Here is a 10,578-nt window from a genome sequence, read left to right on the forward strand (position 1 = left end):
GTCTTTAATGACTACGATAGTAAAATCTGAATGACTGATCACAATAACGTAGGACAACGAATATTGCGAATTAGAGGTAATTGTTTTCCCACATACGCAGTTAAGACACACAATGTAACTGTTAAGCAAAGTCTTTAGCTTTTAGCTGGCGCTAGAACAAACCTACGCCCAAATGGGTAAACTGTTGATACATTGTGAGGAAAGTGACGTCAGCAACATGGCCGCAAAAGGAGAAGTCCGGTTGCAAGCCGCTTCTTTCATGTTCTTCCTCCGTCTGGGCACAGCAGCGCTCGTCCTACGGCCCCTGTCTTCGGTCTACCTCCCCTACAGCCTGGGCGGGGAAGAGAACGGAAGCCCCCGGTACGGCCTGGACAGCGGTGCGGTGGAGAAATTGAGCTACGACAAAGAACGTTACACATTTTACGCGGCTGGTACGGAAACTGACAACTGCATTGACGTTAGATATATGAAAAAGGCTGGATGTCCGGGATTTTTCGTCGTCCATCCATGGATTGAAGTTAAAGTATAGGTTAAACTTGATGTAGCAAATATTTCTGCAAGACATGCTCCTCACTTGTACGTATCTATACTTGATGAATCATCGGTATTTAGATTCTTGTCAACCATTAACGTCTGTTTTATTTCAGGAGGAGCCGGAATCCTGAACGTTGTTGACATCTCCGTTCCCTCCGAGCCGAAGGTGTTACACCAGCAAGAACTGCCAGGTGGCGCCCTTGACATAGACCTCTGTGGGGACTATGTTGCGATTGCACTGGAAAGGACGCCTGTTCAGCCAAGTAGGACACTGGTTTACCCGGTTTACCGGGGAAATGGTGAAAACATGGAGCCTGTGCATAGTTTTGAAGGTTAGAAACAGTTAACTGTATATGTACTGGAACTATAGAACGGTGCATGAAGGAGGGTTAACGTTACATTCCTCCGAGACAAATCTATCACAAAAGACATCAAGGAAGATGTGCCCTAAACAAGGTATAAACACTTCTAAGTTCATTTTCCCCACGTGTTGCAAGTATAATCCTACTTGAAAAATGATGGCAGATTTTTCTTTCACACAACCAGTTTATCTTACCTGCTATCGGTTTGATGCCTGTTAGACATCTTTCTCAGAGGTTCTAACAAGAGTTTGGATTCTCGCCTCTATGTAGCTGATTCTTACTGAAAAAAAAGTTTGTCAACTGTCCAGATAGATGTAAAAATTTCCTTTTCTTGCGATGGATATAACTCTTCCATCTTTCTTCACTGTATGAAATCATCGCCATTAACACCATGCTTTGAATATAGTAAAATCTTATTTTCGGGTCTATCTCTTCCATAGTTTATATTACATCATTTTCTGTCCCGTTTCTCCAGTAAGTTCCAGGCCGGACTCCCTGAAATTTTCCCACGATTGTCGCACATTGGTTGTTCTGGACGAGGGTTGGCCTAGCGAGGATGTGACAGGGGTTTTTCAGGACCCCGGAGGAGCTGCCGTCATCATAGACTTCAATTCTACAGACCTGGCCAGTGCATCTCCTGTTGTCCGGACAGCAGACTTTCGACGGTTTGACGAAATGTGATTACAGCAATTATATTTGTGTGGTTGTGGCAAGCTTTTTTTAAACGTTGATTCCTCAAAGTTGGCGACCCGCTTCGTTAAATGTTACTGAATCGTCCCTACCGGTACATTTAAGAAAAATCAAAAAATGTGATTTTTTTTTCTGTGAATTCATTTAAACAGAATCCTCGCCAAGAAATGCTAAGAAAACCCTAACAATCGTCAAAACGACTGCGGATCACTAAAAATAACCAATTGCACGTGGTTTAAATATGCCACAATCGCCTGATCTTGATTGATTCGTGATATGCAAGAATTCATCACCTTTTCTTAAAGCCCGAGAAAACGTTTTGTTTCCTGTTACCCGTCCGACCCAAGCAAAAACCTGCCGACACTAGCTTGTTTTAGGATGGGCCTGGTAATGGACAAAATATTTCGATCTGACGTCGAAGTGACAAAATTCAGAACAGACTTCTTGTATTTCACAGCCTATTAACAGCTTACTGCTTTGAACAATATCTGTATAATTACAATATAATACTTAAAGTATCAGGGCATGATGAATTTTGATTGTATATTGCTAATTATAAATTGTATTTGTTGTATCACTTTGGCCGAATTCCTTTAAAAGAATAAATAAAGGAATCGCTACCTTCCGACCCAAATTTCTTCAGGACACATGTTTGGCTAGCCCTAACTAAACTTCTTTATACAACTACTTTATTTATGTAGGGCGTCCCTGTACCAGTCTCGAGGTGTGCGGTGGTTGCTGGGTGGGTCCACAGTACTAGTATACTGCAGTGTAGTCGAGCTAAAGAAACAGAAAAAGTTGGACAAAAAAGGTGTCTATATTTTGCAATTTACACTGGGTGTTACACATTGTTCCACGTATATACGTATGACATGAGGAAATAGTTCTCGTCCCTACGAAAAGTTGTTCTAGAACCGCCAACTTCTGGTGTTCTAGGGCGTTCAAAGGCGAACAAAGGCGTTCGATGTGATCTAACAACGGCGTTCGATGTGATTTGTTTACAGTTGCGACTGTCTGCTATCAGAAAGAGACGCAGATTATTGAGCTCTTAGTTTCATTACGTGAATAACGTGATAATTCCAAGTATGTCACGGAGACGTGGCCGCCGAGGACACCGGCGGTCTCGCGCCAGGCCCGTTGCCCCACCTCCGGCCTTTGTCAAGACCGTGGATCACGCGTTTGATCCGCTAGTTGGACAGCGGCGGATATCGCTGTTCAAATCGGTTGTGATTACGTCGTTGTTCCTTCTGGCGATGACGACGGTGAGTTTTCTATAGCATCACTTTATCATCCTTAACGAAAAGTTTAGTAAGTCTTTTCTGTCAAACCGCTAACTAACGTTTGACGTACAGGGTAGCGTACAGAGTAGACCAGGATTTTTGCCTCCTAGTAGAGTAATATTCCGTTCGACTAATACAATATCAGATAGCTTGGATGATATTTGATGCAGAACCTCTCGAGTCAAATTATTATGGATCACTATCCAAAGTTCTAAGTTTGTCCATACTGTGGTACGATAAAAATGGATGTTTTTCCTTCTAGGTTGTCGTCGTGAGTATCGCCATTGACGTCAGCACAAACATCACTGCAGGTGAGCCTGCCAACCTTCCCCCGTACGGAGCCTGGGAAGATGACCATGGTCCCAAGCCTGAAGAGAACACTCCCGCCCATCAGATTCCCGACGGCATGACCCCGACTGATGCCTCTTCTACCACTGATCCCGCGACCGAGCAGCTGAGAAAGGTCCTCTGGGTACGCTATCGTGTGGCAGTAATCCATGGTGAGACGGAGATGTACAAGATCCTGTACAAGTATCTTGTTGATAGTCCTCACACACAGATACCTACCGTCCGACCAGGGTACGGCGAGCCGAGCGGCTTCGAGGCCTGGGATTATCTCACGACTGGAGAGAACCACGCCTTCAATTCTCCAATCCGTACCCGACGACGTGTCGGTAAGCCTTGGAGTGATTCCCACCACGAGAATGATCCGGACAGCCTGGAGTCGAAGAGGCGATCAGATACAGAAGATGACAACCGATACGACGTCACTGACTACGACTTGAAGACGGGAGACTACGAATACAACTACAAGCATCCTCGTGTGCGAGATTTGATCGCAAAAGTTATCTCCGACTCGGAAATTCTGGATGCTATTGTGGCTCGCCACCACACTGATGAAATGCCCATCAACCCAGCAGAAGACCAGCTGGCTCCATCCAAGGACATGACGACTGATAAGACCTCAGCGTTCAACGTCCCTCCCGCCACTAATGTGACGCAGTTGGACAATGACGTTAATAACACGGATACGGCTGCTAGTGTCGCTCGCCACCTTAGTGAAGTGCCCATCACCCCAACAAAAGACAAGCTGGCTCGATCCAAGAACATGGCACCGCACAGTGACGCCACGAACATTCCCGATGCTATTGTGGCTCACAACCACACTGATGAAGTGCTCATCACCCCAACAGATGACAAGCTGGCTCGATCCAAGCATATGACGCCTGATGAGACCTCAGCGTTCAACGCCCCTCCCGCCACTAAGACGACCCAGTTTTACAACACTCAGGTGCCCAACGCCCCAGGAGAAGACGAAGTGCTGGCTCGATCCAAGAACATGGCGCCACATGATGAGACGTCAGCATTCAACGCCCCTCCTGCCGCTAATGTGACACAGTTGAACGATGACGTTAACAACACGGATACGGCTGCTGAGACAGAGGAGGTGCCACAAGAGAACGGCACAGACCTGAGTCTGTACCCGAGCCCTGAAGTCGTGATGCCGATAGTCGTGGTTGGAGCGCTGGTGACAGGTTCGATTGCCTACAGCTTCATGATGCATATGACTAATTAGCAGGCAGTTGTAAATGTATTTGTTAACAGATCGACTGGGGGTGTGGAGGGGGTGGGGTGGTTTACAATATGATTCAGGTGAAATAACACTCCCAAAACAATAATGGATTTTTTCAGGAGATGATACTTTGCTATTTAATGCATGCAAAGATTATGAATCTATGTCAACTCTTGATGTTTACATTGTACTATGATAACAAGAATTTTGTGCATACCATTGATATATTGGGGCCTGCTGAACTAAAAATGATACATTTGCTTTTGAACTTGTAAATACACACATGTACCTGCACGTCTCCATAGAAATGCTTTTAAATATCTCATGAGCTCTTATCATCTCAACAGGAAGTTGTCAGGTTAACAAACTCTATTGGCATATATGTGTAACTTTTGACTGGTCTGAACCTCGGTATTGTACATCTCGCCTTTGTCAGTTTTTACCTAAATGGTGATTAAACAGTTTTGAGTTGAAAGATGCAACCAGTTTCAGTGTGAGTTGTTGTGAATGTTAGCGAGATATTGTAGATGTAGATAAAAGACCTGCACTTTGAATTATGATCACAAGGGGTCGCTATGAGACCATGCAGAAGTCAACTGAAACCCTATGAGAAATATCTTGCGAACCTTGTTAGATAGTAGCCATGGCAATTATGGGAGCCAGTTTAGTTATATAGCCGCGGATAGTTAGACGTGTTCATTGTCAGCACAGGGTTTTTAAAAAGACCTCTTTGGTCTATATAATGCAAATATACCTGTCCTTGGTGCTGAACACCATCCACACACAGGAAAACAAACTTGTCCCTGGTGCCAAACACCACATACCCATAAATGAACACACCTGTCCTTTGTGCTGAACACCCACACAAGTAAACATATCTGTCCCATGGCCAGTACAGTGCATACACATGCACATGAGGCCTTTTCCCCAAATTATGTAAAGCACAGCCGGTAACATACCTGGGTGCTTGTGTTAGGAAAAATAGGCATGATTTTTCAGTATGCCTTTACACTTAATAGTTTTGGAGGGATGTTTTCCCTAATTGTAGTTTGATAAAGATTGTGGCAGCCCCCTCCCCCCTGCACTGAAGTTAGTTCCTCCTGCCCAACGTCTATTCCATACCAGATGTTGCTGCTTTTTCTTACCGCTATTATCCTAACATATATGGGAATCAGTATGACCCATTTTGTCGTCATGAAACAAAATAATACCAATGTACGTTTGAAAATGCCATTTTGCAATAGGATTGATAGAAGGTTGCAAATGATTTTCCCGTATTCGGAATGTAGATAATCGCCTGAGGTAAAAAAATCTTTCTTTTCCCCGCGAAATCAGGTGACAATCGTGATGATGTTATTTATAGAATTTACTTCTTAAGGCCTCACCAATTTGCATCAATGTCCGAGATGAGGGTTGAATGTAAATCGTATATGTTCATGCATATCATTTTGTCTTCGTGGATCTTGGTAAACTATTAATAGTACAACTTTTAAAAAAAGTATTGATTTTATTTCCAGACGGCTTACTGTCAGATGACGTCAGCTCCAACATGAGAGACGCCCTCATGGACCCGGCTCAACTTGGTGACATAAGTTGCTTTTTCTATAAGCCCTTTACAGCTTATCTAGAGGCCTTATCGTTTACATGTCTACAATATAACAATATATCCTCAAATTATTATGGAAGCTCATCTGTGTTGGTAGTAATCACAGTACAATGCTAAACATTCTCCCAACACAAAAGTATACTCGGAAAAAATTCTCAACGACCACTGTCGCCTTCTTCAGGATCAATACTGGTGAATAATTACTTCACTTCAGAACGTAAAGTCGTGAGAATTACGCGATCTTGCGGATACGTGTCGTCAGCCAACACTGTTAGAAGTCTGCTAAATTCTGATCTTGTACATGCTACAGTTACCGATCTAAACATTACTTCACTCAAGTCTACATCGAATGCAAGTGTAATTAATCACTTTGCCATGTGTTTTATCACAGGCTGTCTAACCTTCAGCATCACGGACGGCCTGGATCCGAGTGATCCTCACAAGGTCCGGGAGCTTCACACGTTCGGCGGGCGGGGCGCGTCCATTTTCGCCGCGGAAGACCTGAGCCTCGTGTGGGACAGCGGGGACGATTTTGAGCGGGTCGGAGCCCAGGTCCACCCCGCCGTGTTCAACTCCAAATTTAACGGTGAAAACATGGATGAGACACCGGAAGATAGCTTCGATAAGTCGTCATGTGTTAAGGTTCGATTGATCACCATGAAGACTTCACTCTGCATGCCATCCTCGATTTTGTATATATTTGAACTACCAATACTTGGTAACGTAACAAGATAAAAATACGGGAACCACCTACCTACAGCGCATGCAAATTTGCTTATGAATTATCATTATAACCGTTGCCTCGCCTCTAAAAATCTCTCTGCATGCACTGTGCTATTGTATACATATGGCTATCCTTTAGGATATATGAGGATTCTTGTACACAACCGAAATTGAACTTACTTGCCACCTACACCGGCTGCATATAGCGGCGAGAAGCAGAACTCCAGTTAGAAGCTCTGAGGAAGATGTCTGACAGACATCGAAACGTCAGCAAGTAACCTCAATTTTGGTTGTGTACAAGAATCCTCATATATCCTATATTCTACCAACCTGATGAAATTATTTTCGGGAGGCTATCCTTTGATTAAAATGATTCGTATGTGTTTTGATAATTGTCTTTTTTTCATTTCAAGGGGTCCGAGCCACAAGCCTTAACCGTTGGCCGTATTGGAGACCAGACTGTGATCTTTGTGGGGAACGAGAGAACATCGGAAGTCGTGATGTACAGCCTGCGGGACGGGGAGGCGTTTGTGCCGAAGCTGGAGAGTGTGTACCGCGGGGGGAGGACGGACCTGACCTGGACAGAGGCGTACCAAGCCAGAGACGTGGGAGACATCGACCCAGAAGATATCAAGTTAGTATATAGAATCTATTATGTGGCAAATCCAATGATATCTATGCAGCTGCAATAACACTATTTGTTTTGTCCTTTAACTTAAGGGTATATTTCGGTTTGTAAATTTGTCATGCCCGGACCACAGAAACAGCAACTGTCATCAATTGCAAATGGGGCATATTAAGGGTCCTTAATCGAGTACAAATGTTTGTGCAGATTAGCCATTCAAAGAAGCATTAAGCAAATGCTTGAAGGCTAGAGGTGGATGTACGCCACTGGATGGCGTTCAGCACCAAGGACAGATATCACTGGGAACGATATATCTTTCATGGGCAACCGTTACCTTGTTTAATAGCAGATTTCTATGGATATTCAACATTGCCATGTATTAGAATAGTTTTAGAAGCCATGTTTTAGATTGGTCTTAGTATCATGTATACTGTATTACGACTTTTTGTATCTATATACCTGTACTTTAATGAATGAATAATTCCATTATTATTTAATAAAGGCTATTACAATTGACGCTTTGATACAAGCAACCACCGTTAGCAAATCATTTTATTAGTTATTGTAACTAATATAATTTCTTTCTTAACTATTAGATTCATCCCGTCAGACCGCAGCCCCAATGGACGGCCACTACTGCTGGTTGACGGGACAGTCAGTGGGACTGTTTCTGTGTACGAAGTCATGGACAACAGTGAAACTTCGGCAGCGGTGAGTAGATTTCTAACAAATTGGATATTTGTTTGCACAATTCATGTGTAAGAATCTATAGCTATGTTAACACCCTAGCCTTGCAGGAAATGCCAATATGGTTGATTCATTCATCAAGTCTTGCTCTTTTTTGTGTGTTTCCTATACAGTGCTGTTTCACATCTACACCGGCTGTGGTCCTGTGGATACTCATGTTCTACGCGTCTATCTTCAACGTACAGTTTTGTGAATGATTAATAATAGAATTGAGGTTATAATTTCACAGCCTGGTGACATCCTATACTAATTTTACCCAAGGCTAAGATCATACAAAATACGAAGCATATGAAGTCTTTATATCTTTTACGTAACATAGATAGTTAGGCATAAATACCCTGAGTGTAAACACCTGTTAGAATAAAAATAAAGTGAATGTAAGTGTAGTTTACATTCATACCATACAAAATATTGAGCATGTGAAGTTTTTCTATCTCGTACTTTATACTTAAGCATAAATGACTTGAGTGTACACCCCTGTTAGAATAAAAAGAATAAAGTGAATGTAAGTGTTGTTTACGTCCATACCATCCACTCCCTCATACAGTATAACGCGTAAAACACTAAGTGGAATACTGGTTGCACTATAAGTGCGACTTGAGCCATAAAAGAAACCGTCTTTCTAACACTCCTGTTGAAGTCAACCGCAGGTGGATAGTAGTCTCCAGGATGCAAACCTATCTTCCACAACCATGCAATAAAAACTGTTGTAAACCGTTATCAAATATATAGAATACACAACATCACTTATGCATAACGGATAACCACTGATAAGTACGTCAAACATTGCTAGAAAAGTGTTACAGCCATGTTTTCCTATGGTTCCGGGACCAGTTCTGGTGATGACGAACCAGTATAGGATGGAGATAGCGAGACTAGGAGCCAGGGCGGCGCTGTAGAGTGCACGGGACACGTGGTGGTACCATTGTAGCGGTGCATGTTGGTCTAATGGTGGGTTGACGTGGAAGTTGTAAGTGAGAACAGCGCTCCAGCTAGGATAAGACAGATAAATCACAGTCATACATGTGTGCGTCATTCGCCTTTGTCGTAAGGTTTTTAGTCACAACTACGTTAACCGACCGACCTACGAGAACATTTCCCGTACGACTCATTTTTGACTGTCACAGGAACATAGTTTTGACTGTCACAAGAACATAATTTTGACTGTCACAAGAACGTGATTTTGACTGTCACAAGAACATGATTTTGACTGTCACAAGAACATGATTTTGACTGTCACAGGAGCATGATTTTGACCGTCACAGGAACATAATTTTGACTGTCACAAGAACGTGATTTTGACTGTCACAGGAACATGGTTTTGACTGTCACAAGAACATGATTTTGACTGTCACAAGAACATGATTTTGATCGTCACAAGAATATGATTTTAACTGTCACAAGAACATGCTTTTGACTAGTACTGTCCCATGATTTTGCCGTGTTGTGAACCCATTGTACGACGTGAAATGGAAATTATCTTATCTATAAATGTTTCACATGATATGAAATACTGATAAATTGAAATCTAAATATTTGATGACCATTCACTTGTCATGATTACTTATTAATTATTTGATTATGAAGTAATTGCGTTATTCAGACAATGTTTTGTGTTGGATTCATAAAAACATTAGAAGATTTATGCAACAGAAGTCTTGGACTTACCAGAAATGTAGAACAAGAAGAGTGAGTCCCCAGTGTGTGTACCGAGAGGTCCAGTACACAGCTTGTTGGTTTCTACACTTACTCCATAGGTCAAATAATAAGTAAGACAACGAGATGGCAGCAACAGTGATGCGATATATAACAAACGGTGTTTGGTCCAGCATCCACTAAAACACGAATTGCAACAATGATTCAAAGGTATAACGGTTAAAATTACAACGAAAGGATCTGCCAAAATTGCACATGAGCTCAGTGGGAATCAATTGTAAATTAAGCTACGAACATAACGACGTTGATTACAATTACTATCATTGTTGGATCGGACACAGTTTACAGTTTATAAATGTGTTCAGAGCTTTTGGATAGCACAAGCTAAACCTACATACAAACGTCAAGCATCTAAATCCAGACCACATTTTTCACACACATTTTACACACATACTTACAGGTGAAGTAGTGAAGTCCTTAGCATATACACCAGACTCTCTATCTTTTTGGACTTGAACACCTTCCTCTTCTCTGATGGCGTTTGTTCCACATATAAACGCCATGACACAGCTGCAGGCCAACAGAATCCATCTGAATGAACGTAACGTTAGACCACTTGTCAGTTATTGATTTGAATTTGACTTGACTAATGACTTATGTCGGGTGTCACTCCTTCCCTGCCACTGTGGCTGCAGACAAAACACGCTTATCTCTAAGTTAGATATATTTCATAGTTTTTCCCATTCTTGATTCAAGAAGATAATGTTTCTACATCTACGTGA

The 10,578-nt window shown here is 42.4% G+C and overlaps 1 protein-coding gene and 1 pseudogene across 1 annotated transcript; one reads left to right on the forward strand and one right to left on the reverse strand.

Moving 5' to 3' along the window:
* Positions 1–3: 3 nt before the first annotated feature.
* Positions 4–8,493, forward strand: LOC118416149. The gene is made up of 10 exons (XM_035821226.1): positions 4–431; positions 648–866; positions 1,372–1,573; positions 2,683–2,848; positions 3,129–4,401; positions 5,867–6,022; positions 6,437–6,687; positions 7,182–7,402; positions 7,990–8,104; positions 8,254–8,493. The coding sequence occupies exons 1-10, from the start codon at positions 173–175 to the stop codon at positions 8,335–8,337; spliced, it is 2,946 nt and encodes a 981-aa protein (XP_035677119.1). The 5' UTR covers positions 4–172; the 3' UTR covers positions 8,338–8,493.
* Positions 8,494–8,565: 72 nt separating this feature from the next.
* On the reverse strand, positions 8,566–10,360 carry LOC118416776 (annotated as a pseudogene).
* Positions 10,361–10,578: the final 218 nt, after the last annotated feature.

Source organism: Branchiostoma floridae, chromosome 5 (genome assembly GCF_000003815.2).
Source record: "Branchiostoma floridae strain S238N-H82 chromosome 5, Bfl_VNyyK, whole genome shotgun sequence".
Lineage (NCBI taxonomy): Eukaryota > Metazoa > Chordata > Leptocardii > Amphioxiformes > Branchiostomatidae > Branchiostoma > Branchiostoma floridae.